Consider the following 16,161-nt stretch of genomic DNA (forward strand, 5'->3'; position numbering starts at 1 on the left):
ATAGGCTTAGATATACATCATTTGTTTGATATAGTGTTAACCAGCCACAGAAACTGTGGTATTGGCCTTATATTATATCATGAGGACATGAGGAAAGATATGGTATAGTTTTCAGTAATGTCCTATGTAGCAGAATGTAACCCAATTATGTGTGCGTGTGCTGAGTTGCTCAGTCATGTCCATCTCTTTGCAATGCCATGGACTGTAGCCTGCCAGGCTCCTCTGTCCGTGGAATTTTCCAGGCAAGAATACTGGAGTGAGTTGCTATTCCCTACTCCAGGGGATCTTCCTGACCTATAGGCTGAACGTGCGTCTCCTACATTGGCAGACAGATTCTTTGCCACTGGGCCACCTTGGAGGCTTCAACATAATTATATTAATATCTACCATCATTATTGTTAAAAAAAACCCCTCTGTCCTTTTAATATGACCTTTTTTGGGGGTGGGGTGGGGCGTAATTAATCACTAGCTTCTTAAAAGAGAAATAAAGCCAGAAAATAGTGCTCAATATCATGGAGTTACAGTGTTCCAGACCCTTATTTCCAGCTAATACTTAAAATATCTCCAATAGGGGGTCCTCTTTCATTCTGAACTCAACATTTAGTTAGCCAATTGACTGTCTGACTTAAAGCTTGCATTAGATTCCAACCACCTCATTGTTTCTCTTAATATAATATCATCATCCCAATCTCCCATGCCCAAGGAGGTTTTGGCTTATCATATCTTTTCTTCATCTTCCTGAATTTGGCCTGTTTCTGAGTCCTGTTAATTTTTGCCCATCATTTCTCTTGATTCAGCCCCTGCCTCCTCATTTCTAAGTTTCCACCTTTGCCTAGGCCTTTATACCTGGCCTTTGTATCTTTGCCTAGGCCTTAATACCTGGCATTAGGCCTGTGCTACCTACTAAGATTTCTTGCTTTATCTTTGTATTCTCTCGTCTTCTGTATGTAGAAACATTAGATTCAGCTCTTCCAAATTCTTATTGATTCCATTTTTTGGCTGCCCTGGGTCTCTGTTGCTGTGCTCAGGCTTTCGTTGTTGCTGTGGGAGTTACTCTCTAGTTGGGTGTGCAGGCTCCTCATTGCCAGGCTTCTTTTGTTGCAGATCACGGGCCCTGGGCTTCAGCAGTTGTGGTACACGGGCTTAGTCGCCCTGAGGCATATGGGATCTTCCTAGACCAGGGATTGAACCAGCTAGGCGAATTCTTAACCACTCGACCTCCAGGAAAGCCCCCAAATGTTTATTTTACCATGATATTCTCGCTTAAGAATGAGAATGTCTTCCTTTTGATTGGCAGATCAAGTTTAACCTTCTCTGCTTGTCTGTGAAAATGCTGTTTGCTGTTACAAATCCCGTACCACTTCCTGCATCCCCATCCCCCTATTCCTCTCCCAGTCCTAGGCAACTGCTTATTTATTTTTCATCTCTACGCATTTTTCTCTTCTGGAAATCTCAAAGAAATGGACGTGTACAATGTATACCTCCTTTGTGACTGGCTACTTTCACTTGGCATAATGATGTTTTCAAGCTCATCTGTGTTGTCATGTCCACCAGTACTTCCTTTCTTTTTATTGCTGAATACTATTCTATGGTATGCATATGCCACATTTTATTTATTTTGTTCTTTAAACTCTTGTTTCCTTCTTGAAGTCCTTCCTTATAACATAAACTCTGATATCACTTGTAGTCTATTCATCAAGACTATATCACAAAGTAGAAGAGATTGAAAGCTTTCTCTTTGTTTCCTGTGTTTTAGGCTGGAATGCTAAACAGATTTCAGATTCCTTAAATTCAGAGACTGTTTTAGTTCTCTGTAAGGCTTAGCAGAGTACTGGGCACATAATATTTACTCATAGATACTTGCCAGTTGGTTAATATGTTCTCTTACCGTCAGTAAATGTAATAGTTTGTGAAAATGTTTTGTGTCTGTTATCAATATTGAACTTGATTCAAATGAGAACTTTGTGAAGTTCTAGGGAAAAAGTCAATGCTTGGAAATTAGAAGTCACGGTCATGATTTGATAATGATTGAATTGTTATCAAGAAAGTTAAACTGGATCACTCAACATAAAAATGTACTAAAGCAGTATTTGTGAAAATTTTATTGAAAATTGCCTTCCAAGAATGTATATTTTCTCTGAAATATTTATTCCTTTCATTCTTAATAAAAAAAGATTAGTTATCTAAGTTAATGTTTTATTCATCTTGTTTTAAAAATCTCTTTTTTTAGCGAATGGAATAAAGTAAATTTGGTTTTTGAGGGTATCGATACGGTTGCAGTAGTCCTGCTCAACAGTGTTCCCATTGGCAAAACAGACAACATGTTCAGAAGATATGTAAGTACATAATGACATCAGGTTAAAAAGAACCACTGTTTGTATTTGTGTTCATTGTTATCACGAGTGAGAACAAGTCCTTTGATGCAATGGGTAAGTTACTTTATCTCTCAGTTGCCATATTTGTTGAATGATGAAGACACTCAAGCCCTATAAAATTATTGTGAGGATTTAATGAGTTAATTGTATGAAATGATTGGTTTAGTTTTTGGCACATAGGAAATGTTTGAAAATGCTGTTCCCTTCTCTGTTGTTTGGAATCCAGAGTTTCAAGGGAAATGACAGCTGACAAGCCATTTTGAAAAGGAAGTGTTCCTTCCTTTCTGGAAGTGTTACCTTAAGAGATTGTATCCTGATCTCTCTTCCCTGTCAAGGGTAGACTTTTCAAAACAAAAATAACTTATGACTTAGAAATACATGCTATGCATACCAGAGGGTCAGGTCAGTATGAAGTATCTAGGAAATACTTGGCAACTCAAAGCCATATGTAAATAGCAAGAGCAGACTTTCCAGGACTAAACATAGTCTCTGTTAGCACTGTTGGCCTAGGACCATCATCTCTCAGTAAAAATAGCAGGAGAAAACCTAGAAATCTACGTCTGGGTAGGAGAATGTGATCAGTTATAACTAAAAGTTGGCAACTAAGTTATACAAGCTGGATTTAGAAAAGGCAGAGGAACCAGCAGTCAAATTGCCGACATCTGCTGGATCATAGAAAAAGCAAGAGAGTTCCAGAGAAACATCTACTTCTGCTTCATTGACTACATCAAATCCTTTGACTGTGTGGATCACAACAAACTGTGGACAATTCTGAAAGAGATGGGAATACCAGACCACCTGACCTGCCTCTTGAGAAATCTGTATGCAGGTCAAGAAGCAACAATTAGAACTGGACATGGAACAACAGACTGGTTCCAAATAGGAAATGGAGTATGTCAAGGCTGTATATTGTCACCCTGCTGATTTAGCTTATATGAAGAGTACATCATGAGAAATGTCAGGCTGGATGAAGCACAAGGTGGAATCAAGATTGCTGGGAGAAATATCAGTAACCTCAGGTATGCAGATGACACCACCCTTATGGCAGAAAGTGGAGAGGAACTAAAGAGCCTCTTGATGAAAGTGAAAGAGGAGAGTGAAAAAGTTGGCTTAAAGCTCAACATTCAGAAAACGAAGATCATGGCATCCAGTCCCATCACTTCATGGGAAATAGATGGGGAAACAGTGGAAACAGTGTCAGCCTTTATTTTCTTGGGCTCGAAAATCACTGCAGATGGTGACTGTAGCCATGAAATTAAAAGATGCTTGCTCCTTGGAAGAAAAGCTGTGACCAATGTAGATAGCGTATTAAAAAGCAGAGACATTACTTTGCCAACAAAGGTCCATCTAGTCAAGGCTATGATTTTTCCAGTGGTCATGTATGGATGTGAGAGTTGGACTGTGAAGAAGGCTGAGCACCGAAGAATTGATGCTTTTGAACTGTGGTGTTGGAGAAGACTCTTGAGAGTCCCTTGGACTACAAGGAGATCCAACCAGTCCATTCTAAAGGACATCAGTCCTGGGTATTCATTGGAAGGACTAATGCTAAAGCTGAAACTGCAATACTTTGGCCACTTCATGCGAAGAGTTGACTCATTGGAAAAGACCCTGATGCTGGGAAACATTGAAAGCAGGAGGAGAAGGGGATGACAGAGGATGAGATGGTTGGATGGCATCACCGACTTGACGGACATGAGTTTGAGTAAGCTCCAGGAGTCAGTGATGGACAGTGAAGCCTGGCGTGCTGCAGTCCATGGGGTCACAAAGAGTCAGAAAGAGTCAAACATGACTGAGCAACTGAACTGAACTGAAGTTATACTATCTTGGAGAAGTTCTTTCTTCAGCAAAAAGGCTAGACCTAAAGATATATCAATTATTTTATGCATCTTTCATACATTCTGCCTATGTCTAAAATTTTATACATGAGGATGCTTTCATATTTGTTCTTTCTGTTTAATTTAGAGCTTTGATATTACACATATGGTCAAAGCAATGAACATCATTGAGGTGCGTTTCCAGTCACCAGTGATATATGCGAACCAGAGAAGTGAACGTCACACTGCCTACTGGGTGCCCCCCAACTGCCCTCCACCCGTGCAGGATGGTGAATGCCATGTCAACTTTATTCGCAAGGTAAAGGCCTCACAGTGGAGGGGCTTTGGCCTTAAGGATGGGATGATGGTATATGAAATGCTTGTTTGAAGACTCCAGTTGTATTTCAGAAGACGGGCATCTCTCTCTTGCCCCTTAGTGGGATTTATAGTGAAAATTAGAAGTAAGAACCAAAAGTTATATGAATTTTTGAGGAGAACATTTCTTTCTAGGTTCCCTTCTTGAGGAGTACCTAAGAACTTAGATAACATTGGAAAAAGAAGAAACATAGGTGACTGATAATGCACCTTTACAATTTTTATTTTGGCTATACCACGAGGCTTACAGGATCTTTGTGTCCTGACCAGGGATCAAACCCATGCCCCTTGCAGTGGAAGGCCAGAATGCTGACTACTAGACTGCCAGGGAATTCCCCCTTTTCAATTTTTTTAAAAGCACTTAAGTTTATCAAGGTTTACATCAGACTGTAGGTTCATATTTACGAGCAATAGTTGTTACTAGCCTTCTGCAACTGTTCATGCATTTGTTGATGTGTGATATTTTCCTGCCAGGTTCTCATAACATCTAACAAAAGATAATAAAGCCACAGGTGATTAATTTCCTTTGAGTCTGTTCTCAATCTAGATGACTAATACAGGGATGAATTAGTATATTATGTCACACTTAGTTTTTAATTTTATTTTTATTTTTAAAAAGTTTAATTGTGGTCAAATACACATAACACAATATTTACCATCTTAATTCTTTTAGGTGTACATTCAGTAGTATTAAATATATTCACGTTGTGTGAAATCAGTCTGTAGAACTGTTTCATCTTGCAAAGCAAACTCTGTACTCATTGAAAAAACAACTCCCCACTTTCCCCCAACTCTCAGCCCCTGGCAATCACCATCTTTCAGATTCTAAGAGTTTTAATCCTCTAGATAGTTCATACCGGTAGAATCATACAATATTTGTCGATTTGTGACTGACTTAGTTCACGTAAACAATCTTTTATAACCTAATTTTGGACGTGCTCTCATCACTGCTGTATTCTGTAAGTTAGAAGTGATTCATTGGGTCATATCATACTCTGATATCAATATGATGTCTGCAAGGTTCATCTATATTGTAGCACGTGCCAGAATTTCCTTCCCTTTTTAGGGCTGACTAATATTCCATTGTCTATACATCCCATGGGAGCCTAAAGCCCATTGTGTCCAACACTGCACTTGGGATCTGAACCCTGCTCCCACGGCTCTCTGTCTCATTGAATGGAGCACCGTTTGCAGCAGTTGCTCAAGCCAGAAACCTCAGAGTTATTTTTGACACCTCCCTGTCTCTTTTTAAAAAGAGATTCAGAAGTCTTTTTGATGATGCGGATGTTACCTTTTTAGTAGTTACTGAATCTGCTCATGCTTCATCTCTACTCCCACACTTGGGTTCCATCTGTTACCATTTCTTGTATCAGGTATTGCTCTGGTTGCACAGCTGGTACCCAGTGACCTCATTTGCCTCACTCCAATTAATTTGCCCAAGGAACAGCCAGAGTGTTCCTTTTAGATAAAAATCATCGTGGCACCCCCGCCTGCCCTGCCTTGAAACGCTTCAACAGTTTATCATTGCTTTTAGGCTAAAGCCCAAAGTTCTTAGCTAAGTTTGGCCCACGTGCCCACTGTTCTAGTCTTCTGCTTGTCTCTTCCCGCTGTTTTCATTTCCTGGAATGCACCATGTTCTCTAGCATCTTGAGGACTTCATACATGCTGTTCCTTCTGAAAGCGTGCCTTCACTCCCCCTCCCCTGAACACACTGGACAAGTGGTACTCACCTTTCAAGTCTCTATTTAAGTCACTATTATTCAGGGGAACTTGTCTTGACACTGTTATATGTTCCCTGGCTATTTCCTTTATGACTGTTTGTTCAATTAGTTTCCTTTATTTTCCTTTGTGACTATTTGTTCAATGCCTGAATCTCTTGCTATATACTGTGAGTGCTGTAGGCAGAAGGACTGTTTCTGTCTGGTATGTTAATATACTTCCAGGCTGAAACAGAGAGAGCACTGCACAAATATTTTTGAATAAGTGAAAACTTTTATTTGGAGAGATTATATGAATTAGAGTGATTTGTAACCCTTGCTGGGGAAAATAATCTGCCTTAGAAGATGTTAAATATTTTTGCCCTCCTCTTTCTCTGTATCCCTAATAAAATAATTACATATCTGAACTTAAAAGCCCTACAGTAACTATCCCCAAGATGGTCTTCATTTTGAACATGTGATCTTTAAGTCCTGATTTTATGCGGATACAGATGCTGTGAAATGGTTTTAGTTCTTTGTTTTTCTCTGTAATGGAAACTGAATTTTCTCTGTTACAGATAAGTACAGAACTTTGGAAATAATATCAAATGCTTAAATGAGAACAGTGTGGCCAGATCCTTAGGCTCTATTCTGCAAGTGCTCCCTTCAGGAAGATCTCAATACTTCCTGTGGTGCTTGCTCTCTTTTAAAAGCTTAACTCAACCTCACACATTTTAATTGACTGTGTTTTGGAAATTTTTTTCTTTTCTTTTATGAAGCGGAAGTTAGAAAAATTCTGCTTTGATTACCTGTGTCAATGTCTTAAGTCTTTTTTTTTTTTCTTTTTTTATTAAGTGATGAGACTGGATGCCATGATTTTAGTTTTTGAATGTTGAGGGTATTTTTTTTTTCATTTTTCTTGCTGTTTTGTGTTTTTCTACTTTCAAAAATTTATTTATTTTTAATTGAAGGGTAATTGCAATAGGTGTCTAAATTCTGAACTTATTATTTCTGGGATGTAAGTTCAGAACCTAGGATTTCTGAATTCATCCTGGAGGAAATAGGGGTTTGCAAGTCTAGCCAGAGTTTCTTAAGTCTGTTTATGCGTATTTTTATCTTTCAGTATGTTTCCTCATTTTTTATAGTTAGAAGGAAAGTTATGACCAACCTAGACAGCATATTGAAAAGCAGAGACATTACTTTGCCAACAAAGGTCCATCTAGTCAAGGCTATGGTTTTTCCAGTGGTCATGTATGGATGTGAAGGTTGGACTGTGAAGAAAGCTGAGCACCGAAGAATTGATGGCTTTGAACTGTGGTGTTGTCGAGAAGACTCTTGAGAGTCCCTTGGACTACGAGGAGATCCAACCAGTCCATTCTGAAGGAGATCAGTCCTGGGTGTTCTTTGGAAGGACTGATGCTAAAGCTGAAACTCCAGTACTTTGGCCACCTCATGAGAAGAGTTGACTCATTAGAAAAGACTCTGATGCTAGGAGGGATTGGGGGCAGGAGGAAAAGGGGACGATAGAGGATGAGATGGTTGGATGGCATCACCGACTCGATGGACATGTGTTTGAGTGAACTCCAGGTGTTGGTGATGGACAGGGAGGCCTGGTGTGCTGCAGTTCATGGGGTCGCAAAGAGTCAGACATGACTGAGCGACTGAACTGAACTGAACTGAATAGTAGTAGGTTCAGAGATATTTCAAGGAAATATAAAGATTATCTATTGTGTTTCTTCAGTGTAATATGCTTTTGAAGGATAAATGTACATAATTAGATTTTATAGTCTTAGAACTTTTTTACCAAATTTAACTATGTTGCCTAGGTTGATAGATTAGTTATTGTATTAAGTTATCTATTGCTGTGTAACAATTATTCCAAAACTTATCAGCTTAAAACATTTGTTATCACAGTTTCTGTCAGGAATGCAGGTGTGTCTTAGCTGGGTACTTCTGGCTCAAGGTCAGTCATGAGGTTAGTGACAAACTCTGGACCAGGGCTTCAGTCATTTTAGGCCTGGGTGAGGCCTGCCTTAGCTCCACCATGTGCTTATTGGTGGGCCGGAGATAGGCCTCCAGGCTCACTCATGTGGGCCTCTTCCAGAATTGCCTCACAGCATGGCAGCCAACTTCTCTCTTGGCCAAGAGAGAGCTGAGTGAGCGCCTAAGAGAGAAGGTACAGTCTTCTATAACCTACTTTTGGACCTGCTCTCATCGCTTCTGTATTCTTCTGGTTAAAAGTGATTCATTAGGTCATGTCATACTCAAGGGAAAGGGGTTACACTAGGCTGTGAATACCAGGAGCGGTGCATTGTGGGTCATTTTAGATGTCGTGAATGGGACACACGCACTCTATCATGGACTGAATTCTGTGCCCCCGCCCCCCAAATTTATATATTGAAATGCTGACCCTCGATAAGATCAAAATGTCTCCCTGTTTGGAGGTGAGAACTTTAAAGAGGTGATTAAGTTAAATGAGACCATTAGGATTAGTCCTAATCCAGTATCGTTCCCTGTAGCTCAGACAGTAAAGAATCTGCCTGCCATGCAGGAGACCAGAGTTCGATCCCTGGGTTGGGAAGTTCTCTGGAGAAGGGAATAGCAATCCACTCCAGTATTCTTGCCTGGAGAATTCCATGGACAGAGAAGCCTGGTGGGCTATAGTCCGTGGGGTCGCAGAGTCGGACATGACTGAGTGACTCGCACAGTATCATTGATGTCCTTATCAGAAGAGGAAATTTGGACAACATTAAGGGTATGTGTGTGTGTTCACAGAAGAGGCTGTTAAGGGCACTGTGAGAAGATGGCCATCTGTAAGCCCAGGAAACCAAACCTGCCAGCACCTTGATCTTGTACTTCCTCACCCCTTGAACTGTGCAAAACTTAATTTCTGTTGTGTAAGTCACCCAGTTTGTGGTATTTTGTTATGGCAGCCCTGGCAAACCAATATACACGTACTATTTTAAAAGAAAAGGTTTTTCATAATGTTTAAGTCTCATGGTAATTAGAATCCATCTTCTTTTTTTCCCTTGAAATTACAGATGCAGTGTTCCTTTGGTTGGGACTGGGGACCTTCTTTTCCTACCCAGGGCATATGGAAAGATGTTAGAATTGAAGCTTATAATATTTGTCATCTGAACTACTTCATGTTTACCCCCATCTATGGTAAGCTAAGAGGTGTGATTTTTTGTTTTTCTTTTCTGAGCCTCCTCTGTATTATAAACGTTGGCTTTATAATTTTAATATACAAATGTACAGTTGACCTTTGAACAACATGGGTTTGAACTGTGCAGGTCCACTCGTATGTTTTAATGAGTTTGTTTTAATGAATACTACAGGCCTGAATGATCTAAGGTCTGTTGAATCTATGATTCAGAACTGCAGATATGGAGGGCTGACTTTGAGCATCAGTAGATTTTGGTCCTGGATTTTGGTCCTGGTCCTCCAGTAGATACTGGAACCAATCTGTCGTGGTTAATGAGGAACAAGTGTAATTTTCAGAGACTTACTTTTTAAAAAATTTTTATGGCATATTAAGTTTAGAAAAGTGAAAAATATATACAAACTGATCTGTCATGAAAATTTATTTTCCATGGAAAAACCCAAATGAACTTTTTGGCCAACCCAATATATAAAACAGGTAAGTAGGTGGGTAGCTACCTTTTCATATATTCTGAAAAATAAAAAAAAAAAAAAGAGAGGAAGAAAGAAAGGAAGGAGAAGAGAGGGAGGTGAGGAGGGAAGGAAAGACGGCAGGAAGGAACTCTGTTTTCCCTCGCTATGTATTCTTTCTTAATTCTTTCTTTCCCTAGCTATGTATTCTTTCATACACCCTTAATGTTGTCCAAATTTCCTCTTCTGATAAGGACATCAATGATACTGTGTGAGTCACTCAGTCATGTCCGACTCTGCGACCCCACAGACTATAGCCCCCCAGGCTTAGTCTGGGGGCTTGCACTCCTTTTTGCTGCCCCTGTAGTCCCTTTCAGAACCCCATGGTGCTGAGTTCTTGGTTTGCTTAAATCACTGGGCTGACTTTCTATCACTGCACATTTTCTCCTCTGAAGGCCATGATATACCAGCCTTGTTAAGAGTTGAAAGTAAACTGAAAGGCAAACAAGGCATTAAAGAAACTCTGGTAAGGTAAAGAATACTGCTTTTTCTTTTGAAAAGAGCATTGAAAAAAACCTCAGAAATCTCACAGATATCAACAAATTGGTTGAGTGCTGGTCAAATATTTGTTGAGCTCTTTGCTCAGCACTGTGTATGTTTGGCTTAGAAAAGAAGTATAATGTGTTTACTGACACTGCAAGTTGGTTGTGGTGTGGAGGGGAGAGAGAAACAATGATCAAACCAAATTAGATTGTGTTGCAGTCTTCAGGATGGCAACCCCAGGAGTTTGGAAAATCAGAGATCAGAAGATTGGAGAAGTTAGAGAAGTCAGGGTGAAGGTGGAGGCAAATGGGATTTTAAATGGTAGCTCATGATGCTCAGTCCAGTTCACTGCAGGCCTAACTGGACGTCGTTTATATCCAAGGATGTGATATGACATCAAGCATTCTGGTGTCTTAGGGCCCATTGACCCTAGATTGCTCCACATGGAGCCAAATCTGTGTTTTCTGAAGGCAGAAGGTGAAAGCGCATCAGAGATGGTTGATAATTGCGGAGGCTATTAGGTGCTGCTGGCATTATTAAATGTCAAAAAGGCATTAGAGGCCCTGATGTAAATTGTACAAATAAATGTGGCTATTTAGAGCTTTCTAGTTTAGTGTTTCTCAAACTATTCTTCAGAGACTCAACCCAAACTGAGCCTTGCTATAAAATCAAATATATAATGGTTCACTCTCCCCAACCCCCATCCATAATTTTTCTCATGTATATATAATAAACCTACTGTAAGAGGGGGCCTGATTTTCCCAAAAGTTATTTATTCAATAGTTTCAAAGTTTAATCAGCGTTTGGGTGGTTAGAAAAATTGCTTTGAGCTCTGGTATTCTGATATCTGAGAAAATTTGAATAGCACTGCTCTAGTTTAATTTAAAAGCTTGAATATGAACCTAAATATTTCTTTCTGATTGTGAGTCATTAAGGTTCAGTTTTTTAGCCATTAGTGACTAGGATGAATTTTATTTGAATTAAATCAATTTAAGTGATGCTTAAAATTTAATTTAGACTCACTGTAATTAATTATTCATATCAAGTACATTTTTGATGTCTTATGACTACAATATATTTTGTACTTAACAAAGAGAAAAATATGTTTCCTGTTCAGAAGATGTGTCCTATGCATATTAAGCAGTAATTCTTACATTTTTGATAAATTTAATAGATTTCAATTTGGTTGCTTGATGTAATAGAGAAAATGGAAGCATAAACTTACAAAGCATTAGGAGAGAAACTTCCAGTAGGAGTTTTTCCAGAATTTTTTTTTTTTTAGTTTGTATTTGGAAGATAGCAATCATCACTGAAATCAATAGAAATTTAAAAGTTGAAAAAAATAGAGAATAAACTAATATATTTTGGATACTTCTTGCATTTATTTTGTACACACTTTGAAGCAGGATTGTGAGAGTTACCAAACATTTTTTAACAGGAGTAATTCAGAATCTAAAGTATATACACATCATTTTTATTTAAAATCAAATACCGTATTCGTTTTTAAAATTGAAGTGTGAAATGAAATTAATCAAAACTAATGCAAGCAGTGACTAATCTGTATACTAATTATATACTCTATATTCTAATACTACAGATAGTTTATATTTAATTCTTATAAATGTATATATTGAGCTTATATTGTCTCTAATAAGAGAAGAAAGCAAATAAACTAATATCTAGTATTCAGTCAATTTATTATGAAAGGCTAAACTACTTTGACTTTATGGCACTTTCTGCTCTCTGCCTGTTGCAGCTAGATGAAAATAACTTTTTGCTTTTCCAAATATTCAATTTATTTCTTTATTTAAAATTAGTGTGCTTACCCTTAAAGATAAAATGACCAACCATAGTTCTCCAATTTAATTGTATCAAGTATGACAGAAAAAAGCTATTAGACTTTAAAAATTAACTTGAAATTTTTGTTAATTAATTTTCTTTATGTATATATATATATATATACACACATATATATATTTGTCTCTTTCTACATTCTTAATTTTTTGATCATAGTGCACTTTTCAATATCCTTTGGTCATTTGTTTGATTTCCCTCAGCTTCCTAAATGATTTTCAAGTATTCTTAATGTTTAAGGTAATAAAAACAAATTTGTATTTAAAAAAACACTGAGGTCAAAGGGAAACAAGAGTTGCTCTCATTGTCTCTTAGGCTCTTATTTATCTAGGTTTTAAGAGATACTGATGTATTGATATGATTTTCTTTAAAACTTTATTAGAAAATATTTATTTGAATACATATATATGTGTATGAGAGAGACAGAGACATATATTCATATATTGATCATCTCATATTTGTGACCTGATGTAAATTGTTCATGAAGTGAAGTGAAGTCGCTCAGTCATGTCCGACTCTTTGCGACCTGTGGACTGTAGCCCACCAAGCTCCTCCGTCCATGGGATTCTCCAGGCAAGAATACTGGAGTGGGTTGCCATTTCCTTCTCCAGGGGATCTTCCCGACTATTAGGCCCTAAAATTTATTAGGGAGGGATGGTTGTTTGCTTTTATGAACTTTCTATAAGGTTATGTAGACATTTTAAGTCCAAATATATAATGTTCTCATGAAACACTTCATTGTTTAATCTTTTGTTACCACAGTTAGAAAAAAATAGTGCAGAGATGTTTTTTGCACATGTAAATCTTCCTCTTGAGCTGAGGTGAGCTGTGGGTCTTTGACCTGTGCTTGGGCACTTCCATTCCTCAGAGACACTGTCTTCCCGACCCTATCCACATTTACTTGTTGCCTCAGCCTACCACACCCCATCTCTTCTTTCTTGAAGACCTAGCCTTTGCATTGGAGGAGTGGGCCCAGCCCCTAGCTAGGCTCTAGCCTGTATCGAAGGTCACTAACAGAGGCCTGTATCGAAGGTCACTGCTGCCCTTTGCTTACAGCTTTCTCCAGAGCATATAATATTACAGTGTAGCAAAGATTCGTCCATCTTGCTCTGTTGTTGTTTAGTAGATAAGTTGTGTCCCACTCTTTGCCACCCCATGGGCTATGTAGCCTGCCAAGCTCCCCTGTCCATGGGATTTCTCAGGCAATAGTACTGGCGTGGGTTGCCATTTTCTTTTCCAGTGGATCTTCCTGACCCAGGGATCAAACCCACATCTCATGCACTGGCAGGTGAATTCTTTACCACTGACCAAGCTGAGAAACCTGTCAGGCTTGCTTAGTGCCTTGTTTAAAGCATACATTTTCGAATGCAAGCATGCGTTTTCTTGCGTTCATTTTGAATCACTTTTCATTACCCATAAAATGACAGTATTCAGCCTTGAAAATATATTTATGGGTAGGTAGGTTGTTTGAATAACCTCCTCTGATTTTTGTTGTGTAAGTCATTTTTTTTTCTTCTCTAGAACTTACCAGTTTATCCTTGTTTGGTGTTGGGGTGGGGGAAGATGTTGCTTTGTGCCTGTTTTGTCTTGATATCATCTTTGAGGATTTTGTCCTGCTGAGTAGGCAAGGAGATCTTGCTGCTTGGCAAAGAAGGGGAAAACAACTATTGTAACTACGTAAGCCTGCTTTTTGGGGAATACAAGCTGTATAGCTCTTGGAAAAGCAGCTACTGAAGTCTGTCCTGTAATTGCAGCAGAAGAATGGGAAAATATCCTATGTCTGAAGTTAAACATTCTGAGGCTTGTTGTCACTGGTGTTCCTTCAGGTGCACAAGACTACCTGTTCACTGCAGCTCTGCATCACCTATGAAAGGTGCAAGATGCAGCTCACGGGTGGAGAGAAGCTGAGAGGAGCTCAGCAGGGCTAACGAATGCAGCCATCTTTGAGGAGCTTCCTCCTCAGTGAGATTAAGCATCTTTTTCATTTTACATAAGCAATCTACCAACGTTTGCCGATCCATCCCATGCTAACCTGAGTGTGCTTCCATGTCCCTACTGGTTCTTAACCCTCCCAGATGCCATCCTGTATTCTTAACCCAGGCCTTTTGCGTTTATTTTGTTTCTTTGCGTAGATCCAACATTTTTGCTCTTTGTGTTTGGAGTGTAATTTATAGTGCCTGTCAAGATTCACAGATAGTAATTATTCAAGAAGTATATTTCCACTGTTCGGCAGAAATGCCCACATAACTAGTGTCATGCCTTTGTCACGTAGTTTAGATTACAAAGATGGTGTTCTGGCAAATACAGGATCTGAGCACCATGTAATTATGCACTTGGTGGAGGGTCAGACACAGTCTTTATGTTTGTAGATTTCAGTGTTTTTCCTTTTTTTTTTTTTTTTTAACAAGGACTCTCATATTCAGAGGCTAACATTCTATTGTACACCCTGAAGTGCTTTTTTTCCCATGTCACATATTTACTGTTAGGACTTGGGACTCTGAAGGGCAAAAGCACATTTGCTTTTGTTCTTCCTCATTGTTCGGTTCCTTTCTGTGTGTGTGTGCTAGGGTGCTAGCGTGCTTCTCTTTGATAGGCACCTCTGTGGGAGAGGCATGCACGATGGAGAGCACTGGGGTCAGGAAACCTGGGCCCTCGTCCTGTCCACTGGCTCAGGAACTTTGAGCTAATTCTGCAGTCAAGGCCTCAGATACCACGTCTGCAAAGTGACTAGTAGATCACTGTGTTTCCTCTGCCTCTAACATTTCACAGGTTCTTCCCCATGTTTGTAAATTACAGCACTCATTATAACCCAATGAGGGCTTCTGTGTGGAAGAACTCAGGTTTTTTGAAGCTAGATACATGATTAAATGAAGATGTTGATACTTGAGGCTTAATTACAATCAGTTGAAGCAAGACTTCAGGTGTAGTTCAGAGAGTGTCTTTCTGGTCCTTATAGATGCAGTTGTGTGTGTGTGCTCAGTTGCTGAGTCATGTCTGACTCTTTGCGACCCATGGACTGTCACTCACTAGACTCCTCTGTCTGTTTGAATTAAGGTAATTCAGCCATCTTCCTATTTTTCTACTTCCATGACTTGTTTTCTTTTTTTTTTCCTCTTAGACAACCCAATAAAGCTTTTTTTTTCCCCTGACCACATCTTGACAAAAAAGTGTACTACATGGGAGTGTAAAAGGAGCTGGCACATTTTACACTTTTAAGCATATATATATATATATATATAGCTATATTTATTTGGCTGCAGCGGGTCTTAGTTGCGACATGGGGGGTCTTTGTTGTGGACTCTCAAGTTGTGGCACGTGGGCTCCGGAGCGCAAAGATTCAGTAGTTGCAGCTCACAGGCTTAGTTGCTCTGTGGCATGTGAGATTTTATTTCCCTAACCAGGGATTGAACTTACATTCTCTGCATTGCAAGTTGGATTCTTAACCATTGGACCATCAAGGAAATCCCATAAACAGCTTCAAAGGCTAGTGTATCGGCCACAACTGCACGCACTGGAGTTGTCCTGAAGATTGCTTGTATGCAGCAGCAGCGTACATTAATCTGGGCTGTGTGGCTGGTTACCCTTTCTGCAAATTCCTGTTCAAGTCAGACTCATGCTGATTTGGTTGGTTCGTTGTTTTTAGAAACCTCACACTGAATCTGCCTTTGAAGAATTTGAGAATGATTCACTGGCCAGAAACGTGCTCTCTGCCATGTCTTGGGTCGCCTGTCTGGTTGAGCTTGTGTGGAGCAAACTGTTAACTGCGGTGTCTTGTGCAGGGAACGGAACATCCACTAGGACCCTGCTGAGGCTGCAGGCCAGGGAAGGCCTTGGTTGTAGAGAGTGGGCATGCTGGCTTGTTCTCCACCCTGTTCGGATGATGAGTTCCTG

General features: G+C 39.4%; 1 protein-coding gene across 1 annotated transcript in view; it reads left to right on the top strand.

Moving 5' to 3' along the window:
* The window catches only part of MANBA (mannosidase beta), a 119,602-nt gene that overhangs the window by 11,184 nt on the left and 92,257 nt on the right, over window positions 1-16,161 (top strand). Inside the window, 3 exon segments of the mRNA NM_001285691.1 lie at window positions 2,231-2,336; window positions 4,338-4,508; window positions 9,303-9,426. Coding sequence (NP_001272620.1) covers window positions 2,231-2,336; window positions 4,338-4,508; window positions 9,303-9,426 — 401 coding nt within the window.

This window comes from Capra hircus, chromosome 6 (assembly GCF_001704415.2).
Source record: "Capra hircus breed San Clemente chromosome 6, ASM170441v1, whole genome shotgun sequence".
Lineage (NCBI taxonomy): Eukaryota > Metazoa > Chordata > Mammalia > Artiodactyla > Bovidae > Capra > Capra hircus.